This window comes from Olea europaea, chromosome 10 (assembly GCF_002742605.1).
Source record: "Olea europaea var. sylvestris chromosome 10, O_europaea_v1, whole genome shotgun sequence".
Taxonomy (NCBI): Eukaryota; Viridiplantae; Streptophyta; class Magnoliopsida; order Lamiales; family Oleaceae; genus Olea; species Olea europaea.
Genome location: NC_036246.1, coordinates 9746459 through 9762391, shown reverse-complemented (window position 1 = coordinate 9762391; position 15933 = coordinate 9746459). Strand labels below are relative to the sequence as shown.

General features: G+C 29.7%; 1 protein-coding gene across 1 annotated transcript; it reads left to right on the top strand.

Moving 5' to 3' along the window:
• Nucleotides 1–10994: 10994 nt before the first annotated feature.
• Nucleotides 10995–14479, top strand: LOC111401180 (MADS-box protein JOINTLESS-like). Its single transcript, XM_023028798.1, has 8 exons — nt 10995–11598; nt 12967–13045; nt 13178–13242; nt 13326–13425; nt 13519–13560; nt 13662–13703; nt 13776–13933; nt 14205–14479. Exons 1-8 carry the CDS (start codon nt 11417–11419, stop codon nt 14221–14223), a joined length of 687 nt encoding a protein of 228 aa, XP_022884566.1. The 5' UTR covers nt 10995–11416; the 3' UTR covers nt 14224–14479.
• The last annotated feature ends 1454 nt before the right edge of the window (nt 14480–15933 follow it).

Here is a 15933-nt window from a genome sequence, read left to right as displayed (position 1 = left end):
TAAAGTTGGTCACGTGACTATATTTTTTTCAAAAAGAAGAAAAATATTTTATTTGGTGAGTGGTAGATTTTTTTTTTAATCATCTCTCTCTCTCTCTCTCTCTCCCCCCCTCCACCAACCTTTCTCTCATCTACTATCAATAAAAGATGGACAAGTATAACATTTTATAAATTGAAAATTAAACCAATCAGATACATTTAATTAATAATTTATAGTCAATTCAATTGCCTAGCTTATTTTCTTTACATTTAAATTTTATAAATGTAATCAAACACACCCTAAAGGATAATACTATAATTTCAACAAAGCTAGCTCAAAGTTTCAAAATTTTGCTTTAAAATATACTAAGAGCATCTCCAACATACTCTCTATTTTTAAAGCGCATATTCTATCGTATGCAAACCATAAATAAATTTAAAGAATTAAAATTTTGAAGTACTTTAACAAATTGTTTATATTTAACACTTAATTTTACTACTCTAAAAAATATTTATTATTTTTCTCTATATTTTATTTCAACTAACTTTTATTTAGATTATTTTATTATTTTCCTACATTAAAAATTGAAACACTTTAAATGCAGTTAATTTAAAAAGTCTCTTGGATCATGATTTTAAAGGTCGATTCTTTATAATAACTACATTTCACGTTTAGAGTCTTTTGGAGATATTCTAAAGCTTGTATGGTCCTCATTTTTTAAATTCATTTTTAATCACATATTTTTACAGTAAAATAATTTTGCATGTAATTCTAAATTTTTTCCTAACACATTTTCCAAAAAAAAAAATTATATTTCACAAAATTCATATTCAGAAAATCTTTATCAAAAAGAACTATTTTGGCACAACGAATTAAAAGGTATAAATTAATGAAAATACTAGAGTATTAAGTTGGATACCATTTTACAAGTTTTCATCGAAAAAGAACGTTATTTAAACTACATTTCATATCCAGTCTAAATTCATCTTACACCATATAATGTTATTTGACTAGCTTAAGAAAAATAGAACAAATAATTATTTTTTTAAATGTTAATAACTTTTGATAAATACGTTTTACACACTTATTTAGATAACAAATATGAATAATTATTGGCAAATATGGTGGATTATGGCTTAATTCTATGAAAATTATGTTTTGTAGAACAACATTAATGAATATGGTGGAATTTAGGAGGAAAAAAAAGAAGAAGATGAAAATGACTAAAATGGAAAAAAAAATCAAAGTTTAGGGATCAAAGTGCATATAGTCAAAAGATGACCCCTAAAGAAGAAATGAAGATGTGAAAGAGTCGAAAATCAATTGAGCGAATGAATTAAGCATTAAAAGAAGAAGAAGAAATAAGAAAAGAGATAAAAGAATGAGAAATGGAGTTTCGAGACTAAAACACAACTTTTGGATTTTTATTTACAATATGCGATGGCATGGTGTAATATACCTTGCGGTCACATGGTGTGATTCGGAGAATTTCAAGGCTGAATTTCGTTGAATTGTGCTATAGCATACAATTTTTATGGAAAACAAATTTTGGAAAGTCTTTTAAAGATCTAGGGCCATCCATAAGTAGTTTACCATGCATTACAACGCATTCATGTAGGTTTTAGAGTATAAAAGGAGGTAAGAAATATAAAGATCGATTCCAAGAGTCGAAGATTCAATTCAAGATTTAATTTGGTGATGTCGATTTTTCAATATTTCTTTTGTTTTCTTCTTCTTAACGTGCTATGTTAGATTTCTTGATAATAGAAGAACGATGAACCGTGTAATATGAAATTCTAATCTTTAGTTTTATATATTTGATATAAAAAACACGTTTTTTGGATGTTGAATTATTTATATTATTTTATTTTCTTCACAATTATTGTGAATGTGGTAGCTTATTTTATATATTCAAAAAAGGGGAAAGAGGCTTATTATGATATAAATCGTCATAGGGCCCGATAAAGGATATCAATATATCACCATACTTTATGTGAATTTTTAAGTGTCATAAAAATTCATGCATTACTTTATGTTCGCATCCGTCATAAAAATATAGTCGGGTTATATATGAGAACATATTTGACATTATTCAAGAGAGATTGTTGAATAAAATAAAAATATTGATTCGTCAAAATTCAATCGTGTTATCAAAGTGTAGAACTGATGTTAGAAATGATTATTACACAGGAATTCGGGATCCTAGTACGTTCGTCATTCATTAGAATATATCAACTTTCATTTAGCATAATTTGTATTTAATTTAGTTAATTCATTCATTATTGCATACATAACTTATTTTAATTATAATTTCACCATAACAAACACATCCTATTATTCTTGTTCGGATAAGACCACAATAATTAAAATCAAAATAAATCAATCCCGGTGAGACGATACTCGAATCCAATTTTATTTTATTACTTGTTAACTAACTATACACTCGCGGTAGTTTTTATTCGAAAGACATTTTCGTAAAAAAGTTTTTGGAGTCATTGTCGGGAATTAGGTTTTAGTTTACGTTTATTTACTTTGGTACTAATTCGAACATTTTTTATTTTATTTATTTATTTAGCTTTTGCTATTTTCGTTTATCCTAGTGCTACTATTTTTCTTTTTTCAAGTCTTGTATGTGAGGATTGCTTGGCGGTGAATTGATTCTTGCTAATCCAGAAAATCTAATGCACCTTTCATTGTAGACAAAGAAGAGTAGGAGCAGCACAACAGATCAAAAAGATCAAAAATAGCAATTATAAATGGCTAACGAGCAAAATAATCTAGTTGTTCAAGTCAACGAAAAGGAAGTTGTTAATGGGGGGAAATATGCTTATTGGGGATTTTATGACCCCACAAATTTTTCAGAGACAATCTAGCATTGTCGACCCACCATTTAAGCAACCTAATTTACAGTTGAAGACCAGAGTTATACATCCATTCTAGAATAGACATCAATTTTATGGTAGAATTGGAGAAAATTCACATATACACCTCTCTCGATTCTTAGAGATGTGTCACACTTTCAATATCAGGATATTTAAGATAATTCTATGTACATGGTATAAAAACACCATAAAGGATGATACTGTAATGTCAATGAACCTTGCTCGAAGTTTCAAAAATTTGCTTTAAAATATTCTAAGGTCTTGTTTGGTCCTCATCTTATAAATTCATTTTTAATAACATAATTTTGCAAGTAACTTTAATTTTTTTTCCTCACACATTCTCCAGAGAATTATATTTCACAAAATTCATATTTAGGAAATCTTTACCAAAAACAGCTATTTTGGCACATCGGATTGAAAGGTATAAATTAATAAAAATACTAGAGAGTATTAAGTTGGATACCATATATAAATTTTCATCAAAAAAGAATGTTATTTTAAGCCCTGGTTTGAGATCCATTCTTTTGATAAGAATGAATTTTTGAATAGTGTATTGATGAGAAATGTATGGTTAAAAAATAAAAATAAAAAAAATTTGCGCGTAATATTATTTTATTGAAAAATATGTGGTTGAAATGATATCAAAACACTATTTAAAAATATATTTTTCTAAAAGAATGGAAATCAAACATGAACTTTCACTCTACATTTTATATCCTAGACTAAATTCATTTTACAATGTATAATGTTATCTGCAAACTTAAGAAAAATAGTACAAATAATTTATATTTTGTACTGAAAAACAAAAAATAATAGTAACCTCAATCCCATATAATGTACTATCTACATGGTACAAGTACATGTACATCTAAAATTCTTATTCTTTAAAACTCATTCTTCATGAAATCCATTCATTAATTACACGCTCTTGCTAAGCCCTTGTTTGGATTCCATTTTAATTTAACGCATTTTACTCTTCTTCTTCTTCTTTTATTATTATTATTATTATTATTATTATTATTTCAACCACACATTATTCAATAAAGTAATATTATATGTAAATTCAAAACTTTTCTTACTTTTCAATCATACATTTTTTGAAAAATTATTTTAGAAAAGTAATTTTTTCACCCAAAATCTCATTAAAATGGAACCCATACAAGGGCAAAATAATTTCTCCCATAAATTCAAAACTTCTTCATGCCTTTTAATCAAGCATTTTTTAAAAAAATAAAATTATTTTTTACAAAATCTATTAAAAATTTTGAGCCTCATTTTTCCGTTAAAATAAGTTTTGTAATAGCAGCTTGTTTGGTTCGGATTAGAATTCGATTTTAATTTAAGTCAAACAATTAATACGAACCACATCCGTCAATGGTCCCCACAACTTTTTAATCACACATTTCAAAAACTTCTATCACAATCTACTAAAACATTTAGGGTCTGTTTGGTGCTGATTTTGAAAATCAATTTTTCGACTATTAGCTTGAAGGGTGGGTTACTCCTATGAGTCAAGAAGTCAAAAATGACGGCTCATTATGATAAGTAATAGTCAGAAAATTGATTCTTTGACATGAAAAGTCAGCACCAAACGGGGCCTAATTTTAATCCTCATCAAACACCCTTTAGGAATGTGTGATTAAAAAGTATGACAAAATTTTAAATTTACATACAAATTTATATATAAGTAGAATGTATAATTAAAAATGAGTATAAAAAAAAAGTAATTGGAAAGGGATCAAACATGGGTTTTTTAGGTTATCTCCAATGCTACACCAAAATTTGCATCATGTTGCATCAAATATTGCACCAAACCAAAATTCATTTTCAACCATTATACCAAAACTTACACCAAATGAATAATGTTTAACCATTTTCTTCCCTTTTTTTATTCTTATTAATTTAATTATTTTATAAATACATAAATTACTAAATGAATAATTATATGAAATTACAGAAAAGATTAAATCTATTAATAAATATAAAAACATAGTACAATTAATAAAAATATTACAACAATAAAAATATTAAATCATGCCATTAAAAAATAGTGCAATGCATTTCAAATTTGGATATTACGATATTATGAAATAGCAAAAAAATTTCTTAATTATCAAAATTTATTTTAAATGCAAATAATAATTTATTGTATTAAAAAAATATATAGCACAAATGACATAAATACTTTAATCAATTTATTTGGGAAGAAAAAGCAAGGGTAAAAATGACATTATATACTTTGCACCAAAATGGTGCAAAGTTTGGTACCACATTGAAAGAAATTTGAGCCCTCATGGCATAATTCAATGATGCAAAGAACATAAGTGAGATAGTTTCAATCTTGCTGATAGTCGCATTGTGAGGATTCGATTCTTGATATATAAAATTAGACTCTTTGTGAGTATCAGTGTACAAGCAAATTTTTGTTCCCTTACCTGTTGGAGGACATCTCGCGATTTACCTCTCTCACGATACTTCAGAAATGAAACGATGAAAACCCTTAAAGTTGGGATTCAACATTTTTTTTATTGAAGGAAATTTGCATCAAAATTTGGTGCATTTGATTCGCGATGCTCTTGGAGAATGCTTGGAGCATGCTGCAAACATGGCCTTTATTCGGTTTCTTACGATCTAACTTCGTCGTACCAAACACAATAATAAAGAATATATTTACGTCATTTCGGAAAAGACATATGGAGCCTGAATAATGTAATGGGAAAGCTTCATAAAAGCTGAGAGACCAGACGTGCGAAAAGCTAACAACATCTCGTAAATTGAAAAACAAATATTAAATCATGTGTGTGTACTTGTATTGTATTCGAGGACAATTTTCACTTCATTCCAACTTATATTTTTATCGAGAATTGGAAATTTGTTGCAAATGGTCCCTAACCTATTACCCACGCACAATTTTAGTCCCTATTTTTTTTCTTCACATTAGCACTCTCAACCAGTTATGGTGTGCAAATAATTTTTTTTTTTTTTTTTTTATGTTTTCCAATCATATGTCGGTTAAACATTTATTATTTTCATCAAAAAGACTATAATTCATTTACTTTTAATTTCATAAAAAAGATAAAAAAATAAATAAAGACTCTGAATTAAAAGAGCGCTGTAAATTTTTACTTTTAATGATCAAATGGATGAAAACTGTAGAAAAAGACCATTTGCACACCAAAATAATAGGTCGAGGATGTCAGAGCTGAAAAAAATGAATAGAATTTTTCTCCATCGAAGTATTTTTTCGCTCTTTAAAATTCACTAAATATTCCAATTAAAAGTCGGCCTTTTATTGAGTTGACACGATCATGGGAAGCCTGTAGGACCTTTCTTTTCATTTATGTTATTTTTTTTAAATAATGTTATTTATAATGTAATGGAGAGTTCGTTGTCATATAAACTGATGATCTTCTATAATCTAAATGAATAGTATTATTCATTTTTAAAGTGAAAGGGAAGAGTATTTTGAATTTCACAATGATATATTTGTACGACATATAAATACTTAAATATTTAATAAAGAACAAATGAAATGCATAACAAAGTTCATATAATCACATTTAATGATTTAAATTTATTGAATATAAAAGTTTTTATTGCATGTGTTTGTGTAAGTGATTAAATATTTGTTTGCGCAAATTATAGAGACTTTTGAAGTTTACGAAATGGTTTTTATATTGTCACTATACTTTTTGTACCACTTTTTAACTGTAAAGTCTTTAATATTTTCTTATTATCTCAGCCATATATGTACTTATTTTTTACCTTAGATTTTTATTAATTAGAACACGTGATCCTTGATAATGGTTCTGTTAGTGTGATTCGAAATGAGTTAAGTTGTGATTTGGATCCCGTTTAGCCCTCATTATTCCACATTATAATGTGAGGAATGGTAATTTTTCGAAGAATGTATGATTAAAAAAGAATGAAGTATTTTTGAGTTTACGTGTAATATTATTTTATTGAAAAATATGTTATCGAAAAGTTTGAACATAAGGAAGTACGAATGAGATGGAAAAAAGTTGGGGGCATAAATGTGAAAATGAGAAAATATTGAGAATCTTTAATACAATTAAAAATATTTTGCACATAAAAGAAAATCTGGTGATCATATAACTATCCTAATGATAATTATAGAGAAAACTCATCTTATTTTAAAGTTATAAAAGATCTCCCTCTTAGGCCTTAGAAATTATTTTTTTTTCTGTTTTGCGCATCTCTCTCAAGCTATATGTGTAAAATTATATTTATTTATTTATATATTTTTTATTAATTGTAACTGAAGAAGAAGAAGAAGAAGAAGAAGAAGCTGTTTTAGTTTTAAAAAGTCTATATTTCTAATCTTTTTGCAGAAGGTGATTTCATCTTAATCATATTTTTGTGAATATTGAGTACCCTATACAAAAAAAATTAATAAACTAAAAATCGAACAATATAAAAATATTTAATAAGGTCTTATTAACTTTATTAAATTATTCTAAAAACATGTATTTATTTTGATTTTTATAATTATATTCCAATTATATTTGGAAAAGGAAAAAGAATAGTAATTTTTAAAAAAATAAAAAAAATAAATTGACAATGTATGATTTCTCGTCTAAATCAAAAGAATGAAAAAGTACATCTAAATAAGTAATAAAAATGAAAAATATAGTTATGTATAATGGAATAATAATTTGAAAATAATGTTAATGTATAAAGTGAGAAATATATATTTATTTTAGCTGACATGATTATGAAACGAGAATTTTAAGAAATTTTGAAAATGTATATAATTTATTTAGGATATTGTTATTTGCATTCACAATTTTTATAAATGCGTCACACTCTATATACATTCCTATTAAAATATTAAAATTGTAAAAAATTACTATTTTCATTTACGTCAAATTTCAATATTGTCCATATTAAGTTTATTCATTGAAACATTATAGATCGATACAAACTTTATATATTCGTTCCACTATGAATACATTTATAATAAAATTTCAAAAATCACTATATTAATTCATCCAGTCACTCTTAACATTTAATCTGGTTCTTACTTGTTATTATCTATATTGTCATGTCGACGTTTTAATATTTAGTTATGACGGTTAGCAAATCTCTCCCTCTCTCTTTTTTGAATTTGTAAGATTTTCTCAGAAGTATACCACTCACGAAACCAAACAAATTCATTCTTGAATCATGTATTAATTATTATTATTATTATTATTGCTTACAAGCTCATAATTTTTGTCGTTTGTGTTTTGATTGATAATTTTAATTTTGTTTCTTTTTATAATGTAAGAATATTTGGACAAATATTGAAACTTATTTTGAAATTTTCCGTATATTTTCATATGTCAAATCAATACTTAAAAAAAAACATAAAATATAAGATCCCATTTTTCATATCACAAAAAAATTATAACTCTAATAATGTGGTGATTTTTTTATTTTTTATTTTTTGAATTTCCATTGAAGAGAATATTTTATGGCGAGGGTTTTATGTAGTTAAGGATGATGTTTTAAGGTTATTAGAATTTTAGTCAAACACAAACTCTAAAAGAATATAAAAAAGTTTGAAAGAATTTATGAAAATAAACATTAGTGGATGAATTTAGAACAATATATTTTTATTTAATTTTATATATGTCTATTTATGTAAATTTACATAAGGTCAAAACTATAATATAATTATCTCTTTAAAAGTGGATGTATATATAAAAATTATGAATGTAAACAACGATATCCTTTGTGTATGAAATTGCCGTTAACTTCATAAAAGGTTTACTTGCAATTACCCTATTTATTTTAGAATATTGAGTTGGAGTTTTACCGTTTGCCCCACATATTTCATTATGTGACATGAAATGAATGGAGGAAAAATGATTTTGCCTCATCGCTTTTAACTAGTTTAGGCAAGTAAAATCCTACTCAAAATATCAAAATCAAAAATAGAAACAGAAAAAGATAAGATACATTATAATGATGGCAACAACTTGTGCTATCAATCATCCATCTTATCCTCAATTTCATATCTATTTATGAATGTTTCGTTTCTTTTTATGAATGCATGGATATGGTTGATACCTCCCCCACTTCGCTTGTTGCCTAAACGATAGGTTGGTCATTTCCATCCCACTGCGTCGAAATTTTTTTGAAGATGGGGCGAGAGTTAATTTATTCATTTACAGTCATGTTTAATTATTTACTATTTTTGATATTATCATGATTTATTAAATGATTTAGAAAATAAAAAGATTTAGAGTCTGTTTCTGAGTAATTTTGATAATTGATTTTTTGATCATTAGAAGAAAAGTGAGGTTCACTTCTGAGAGAAGAAATCAAATATGACGGTTGAAATAGTAAAATAATAGTCAAAAATCAATTTTTTGGACAAAAAAATCTCTCCCAATCAGACTGTTAGAGTGAGTTTGAAAAATTCGAGGAAGGAACCATGTTTACTCTCCGCGCCCCATTTATCATTTGGAGCTGGTCAATGCGAAGAAATTTGCCATCCTTACTATGCTGCATCTCCATCTCACCCGCGCTTACATTCCCATGATTCCCCACCAACTGCTCGCCTTGCATTGTTTAGAGCAAAATTTGACGTCGCATAAATTTGAAAATAGTGACTTTGTTTTGCAAATTTAAAAAGTAACTTATAATTTACTTTTAAACAATCAAGCTTAAATTTTAATTACACACTTCGTCGGATCCACAAATACGACACTTATACACCACTCATTTCTATCATAGTATAATTTAATCCAAACACTTGGAATAATCTATGTATTGAATCTATGTTTTGAGTCTTGGGCTTTACTCATTTTAAAAAGATTGACATTTTTAGTTGTTACTGTAAGATTTAACATTTATTCATCCCTTGCTTAGTTGCTCCATGTGATTTTTCACGCCTCATCTATTTTTTTCCTGTTACCTACTTGGTACGTCAATAAGCCAATATCCAAGGGGAGCCAACCAAAATAGTGGGCCAAGCTGAGCGGCTCGTGAGCTCCCTCTCGTTTTGTTATTTTTTAAAATTTTGAAAAACGATTTTATTTAGAAATATAAAACACAGACTTTTAACTCGTTTGAACTTCATTTTTTAAAATTCATGAAAAAATTTTGCATGTAAGTAAACTCAAAATTTAATGGACTTTTCCCTAAAAACATATACTTTTGAAATGTTCATGACAGTGATTTTTTAATATGGCCCGCACACAAAGTAAAACTCAAGCTTGGCTCGGACTAGAACCAGTTGCCCTACCTACTGTCCGCAGCACTCCATGCCTCCACGGGTCTGTCATGGAGATTTTGGAGGGTAGAGTAGTGGATAGTTGTGAGCGTTGATAATTTAATTAATTAGAAATAAAACTATTCTTTTTGTTAAAATTACCTTTTTAGAAAACTGTTTATCAAATATCAATGAGGGTAGTACAAATTTAGAAACTGGGAGACCGTTTACCCACTTATATTATTGGTTGGACCTCCCAATAAGACCTCTCTCTCTTTCTCATTGGTGGCCTTTTAGCCAACAGTAGTCTTGGGTTCCACAAATCCAAAGCAATCTAGATGAGTAATGTTATTTTGCTTGAGCCATTTTTCTTCCATCAGAATACATTCTTTAATAATGATTTGAACTCGCTTCAATCACACATTCATCAAATATGTATCTTTTGACAAGAATGTGACTCAAACAAGGGCTTAGTCCGTTGGTTTGGATAAAAATTAAAATTATAGTATCTTTTAATAAAAGTTGAAGAAATATGTGATTGAAAATAAGTTTGAGAAAACATGAGCCCAAATATGAGTTTAGCATCGTTAATGTTGTAATTCAGTGTAGATAATACTAAGAGACATTAAATAAAAAGTACAAGTGATATAATTCTACTTTTAATCAAGTACATTATATATTTAGTTCCTGTTTGAGCCACATTATTGAAAAAATAAAAATGAAAAATATAGTTATTATGGATCCTACATAAGAGATAAAAAATCAAATATGATAATTTGATATAATAGATAACGATTATATATTTTATTTAATGAGATAAAAATGGGATTCTAACATGCTTTTATTATGAGAATGCTAAGTTGCATTATTCAACACACAAACAAATCAACCATCCACTTCTTTCTTTCCCTCTTTATGCCCACACGCACCGGCTAATTGGTGGTCTTTTATGTCAGACCATTCTTTTTTTCCTCCGTCTCCCTCTCTCTCATCCTCTGGATCTGAATGGAGTGAGAAAATGAATGGCCAGATGCAGTGCCTGTCTCTCTAGCTAGTCTCTTCTCTTTTCCTTTCTTTCTGTCGGGTTTGTTCTTCTATTGCCCTCTAATTATAGAAAATTGATTCTCTTTTTTCCCCAATTGTATCTGTCTTTCTTCTAAACTCTTGCTTTTGCTATTCGCAAGCACTATTTTTAGAAACCCTTCTTTTCATTATTTTAACATCTATCATCGACCATTCCTTCTTCTGTTTATCATTTGTATGCTGGTTTATTCTGTGTGTTCTTACGTACTGGTGATCATTTTAATTGGTATTATTCTGATAAATATTAAACATGGCGAGGGAGAAGATTCAGATCAAGAAAATCGAGAACGCCACTGCCCGGCAGGTCACTTTCTCCAAAAGAAGAAGAGGGCTCTTCAAGAAAGCAGAAGAACTGTCAGTTCTTTGTGATGCTGATGTTGCTCTCATCATCTTCTCCTCCACTGACAAGCTCTTTGAGTATGCAAGCTCCAGGTATCTCTCTAAATTCTTCTCTCTCTCTCTCCCGAAGCGGAAGCTAGTTTGTGGTGGAAGAATGATGAGAGAGAATAATATATTTTGTTGGAATTCTAAAAAAGGATGGTTATATTTGATGAATCATTCAGAAAATATTCGGGGGGTTTTCTGTGCTGTCAGCTAGCATGGGTTGAGAGTAATTCCATCCCTATCCTGTCTATTACAGTCATTTGTTGTCTGGGTTTGTTTTGTAATTCTTCGTCTTGTGCTTTTGCCTGTATACACTTTGCGTTCTAGTTGAGTTTTCACCGATCTACCAGACTACCACAGATTTTGACGCTTTATTCTTTATTAAATATGGAAATAATATCTGATATGTGCTTAAATCATCAAATAGTGAGTTTTTATTTCTTTCAGGAATGATTCATTCTTACCATGTAGTGACGTTAGGTGGCAAATGTTTAGTGCATTTTCTTCATTTCATCCAAGATAATCCCACTATCTGAAGGCTATAGTCAATACCAGAAATTAGTTCATAGCTTTAGTAAATCCGATATTATTAAATCAATTCTCAAGTTATAAGTACATTAATTTGCTGTAAACATAAATTGTTATGAAATCATTCGTATTTGGAAATTCGTGGAACATATGAGGTCGTGCAATTGACAAGATGTTAGTTTATTTTAATATTGTACAGTACCTTTGAATCCACATTATCAAACATGGATGGAGTGATTTAACACGTAACCCTAGTTGCATCTTATTTAAGTGTTCTACCTTCTTGGACTTTGGAGAAGGATAAAATATTTTATTGGCTCATCTGCTAATTAGAGTAATTTTCCAATTATAGAAGTTTCATTGTATGGTTTCAGTTGTAACTATGCGAACCTCCCACAAGCTACACCCAAAGAATCCATTTAAGAATAACAATACCATCATTTATAAATGTTAGAACTTCAATAAGGGTTCTGAATTTTAAGGAGAGAAAGTATCTCATTTGTGATCGTGCAGTGAAATGTATTGTAACTTTCCTTGGCACATACAAAACATTAATCTTTAACATATTATTGTGGATGGTAAGATAGGTAGTGAAAATAGTTTGATGATCCAACTGTTTTTTTTCTTTTTTTGCTTTTCTTGTCTCCCTTTGTTCTTTTTCCATGCTTGATTCTTTACATATTATTTTGTATTCTTCGTAACTTTTTGTTCCAAGTATGCAACTTCGCATCAAGGATTTGTGGTCGTTATGTGCATCTTTTGTCATTTCCATCCTTTACATTTGAAGAATGCTTTGATAGGACTTTCTGTTAAATATGAGAAAAAAAATTTCCCGGAGTGCTTTTAACTAATTTCATAACTTGTTTTCCCTTTGTCTGTGCTCGGAAGTATGAAGGAAATACTTGAGAGGCATAACCTGCACTCGAAAAACCTTGGAAAGATGGAACAACCATCTCTTGAGTTGCAGGTAATTTTCTTCTTTTCACCTCCTTTAATTTGTTACAATGTTGTACAAATATTGTGCCCAAGAAACTCGAGTTGATTTTTAGCCCCATTTTTATATAATTTTGATGCTTGTTTTGGCTTTAACGTCGTGCAGCTGGTCGAGGACAGAAATCACTCTACACTACGCAAAGAAATTGCTGAGAAAAGCCATCAACTAAGGTAAGTTTTTAAGAAATGATATTTCCTTTTAAGTATTTATTTTTCATATCTTTGGTGCAAGACGGAGTATTTGAAATTAACAGGCGCTTGAGAGGGGAGGAGCTGCAAGGTTTAAGTATTGAAGAGTTGCAGCATCTGGAGAGTTCACTTGAAGCCGGATTAAATCGTGTGATAGAGAAAAAGGTTTTGCTTGAGTTCTTGAATTGTGCCGATTCCTGATATATAGCTAACATTTATTGTCTTGTTCATTAACAAGCTATATTGTTCTTGTGACAGGGTGAGAAAATAAAGAAAGAGATCAACCAACTCCAAGAAAAGGCTAGCACAACATTCTAACCACATTAGACTAGATTGTAAGATCGATGAAATATGTTTCAATAAATTACCAAAATGTACTTAAGAGTTTGTGACATATGCAGGGAATGCAACTCGTGGAAGAGAATGAGCGCTTAAGACAGCAGGTATAAAACCGCCACCGAATCTCTCTATCTATCTATATATTAATGTCTATAATGGAAGATTTGGTTTACAAGGTGATAGAGATATCAAATGGGCGCAAAAACTTGACATCAACTGATTTAGAGAACATAATCTACGAGGAAGGGCAGTCATTGGAGTCTGTCAATATCAACTGCAACTCGACTGGCCCTCCACAGGATGATGATAGTTCAGATATTTCTCTCAAACTGGGGTGAGTTGGATTTCCCCCCACCCTACTTTAGTCCTCCCCGACGCGTGGTTTTCAAACTGAACTAATCTCTAAGCGTGCAAAAATTGCTAAAATTTTCTCCCACCCAATTTTATTTTACTTAAAAAGAAGAGTTGTTAGTTAAGCTTTGCTTTTTGTGGAATCTTCTTCCCCATTAAATATCATCACGTTACTTGATGTTGTTGCGAATAGCATGGCTTCCACCCAAAAAAGACCCATTGGATATGGTTTTTAGGCAACTCTTTTCTTGCAGGCTACCATATTCTGGTTGAATCCGCATGGCGGATGTGTCAACTGTTACTGGACTTTCATAATCTCAAAACTATGGAAAAATTAACTGATTATTGAGAATGTTGAAACCTAACACCAAACCTTTTAAGATCATTATGATCCTGTAACCCAGTAGAGAACAATTGCTAGATGTTCTCTAAATATTTTCCAGTGTCTGTATTTAAATTTACCAGACATGTTTGTGTTCAGTAAAAGAGCTTCTACCTTGCACGAATCTTCTTTACAGGGCTTCCGTTTTGTGCTTTTGTTATTAGGTGTATGATTGCATGATGTATTTTATCATTTTCATTGAAAAATAATCAAATATAAGTTAGAAGAATGAACTTAATAGCCTTATTTTTCATCACCGTACTTGAGTAATTATCTTCTTCTGCTTATGCTCACTTTCGAACTCGCCACTTGAATGTGATTGTCTAAATTTGTGACCGCAAACCATATCAGGGAGTTGATAACAGAACATTATAACACTTTCACCAAGAACAGGAACACCATTGCAAAGCTTGAAATCTGAGAATCTATTTTCTTGAAAATTTAGAAATCTAATACGGAAACATCCTCAAACTTTGGGGTACCTGTTATCTGAACGTTGGTTGAAATTTGCTTTGTTTAAGCTTAAATATACAAGACTCAACGATGGCCCTCCATAGATTCACCTATGTAAGTCTGGGCTAAAGTTGCAAAATAAGAGCTTGAATACCACTTGTAAATAATTCAAGGGCATGACATGGATAGGAACAACGGAATGTACTAAGAAACAAGAACGACTACTGCTAATTCATCTGTGAAGATATTTCCGAAAAATCGGAAACTTAAGTGATGAGGACTGCGTGAAATCTATTGAGATGTTAATGGGTGAAGGGATTGGATGTTGTTAATATATTTCTTGAAATAATGATCTTTTTTGGTAAAACCTGCGTAGAATTATGCCAATAACGTAAACATGGTTGTCTCAATGATAAAGATGCTAATTTTAAACGAGATTACTGTTTAGACCATCTCAAGAAAATGTAGAATATCTGAAATTTATAAATTTTATCAGTTTTCATGGATGGGTCGAAGCTAATGTAGAACAATATTTCTACTAACTATACAGCTATTATGTTTAAAATCCCAACAATTGAAGGAAACAAGTCTGAAAAATTTATAAAACTTGGAAGCAATCCAAGGTTAATGTCAAGGTTCTTACTTCAGAAATAAGTAGTAGCATAAAACAAAAAAGTTTTAGGTCTTTTATTTTGTGATCCATCTTCGAATTCCGTCATTTGCCGTTAGTAAATCCGGTTGACATGTACATTCACAAATTCAAAAAAGGCATTTTTTCCCCCAAAAATTTCGCTTTTTAACATTTTAACTAAAAATATTAAAATGGTGGCTGGAATGTAAATTTTTTCCTTGGAGCCCTAGACCAAGGTAATAACTAATAGTACGTTTAGAGTGGCCTCCAGGTTTGGGACGTCGCATTTTTGCCAATCTATGAATAAATGCAGGTATTATCAATCACAAATAGGGATGTTAAATGGGGCGAATCGAATCACTCAACTCAGCTCAAAGCAATTTGTGGCTCGTCATTTTATTTTATTTTTTTTACTGAAAATTTCTTCCACGCACGATGAGTCGTTCACAAGCTATTAGTAAGCCTGCTTGCACATGAGCCGACAAGCTCACGAGTGAGTTGGCTTGCTGGGTTCGTG

Coding starts and splice junctions, on each gene's coding strand:
- LOC111401180 (XM_023028798.1), top strand. CDS start 11,417: ATGGCGAGGGAGAAGATTCAGATCAAGAAAATCGAGAACGCCACTGCC. Junction 13,426..13,518: donor ATCGTGTGATAGAGAAAAAG/GTTTTGCTTGAG, acceptor TTCTTGTGACAG/GGTGAGAAAATAAAGAAAGA. Junction 13,704..13,775: donor ATGAGCGCTTAAGACAGCAG/GTATAAAACCGC, acceptor TTGGTTTACAAG/GTGATAGAGATATCAAATGG.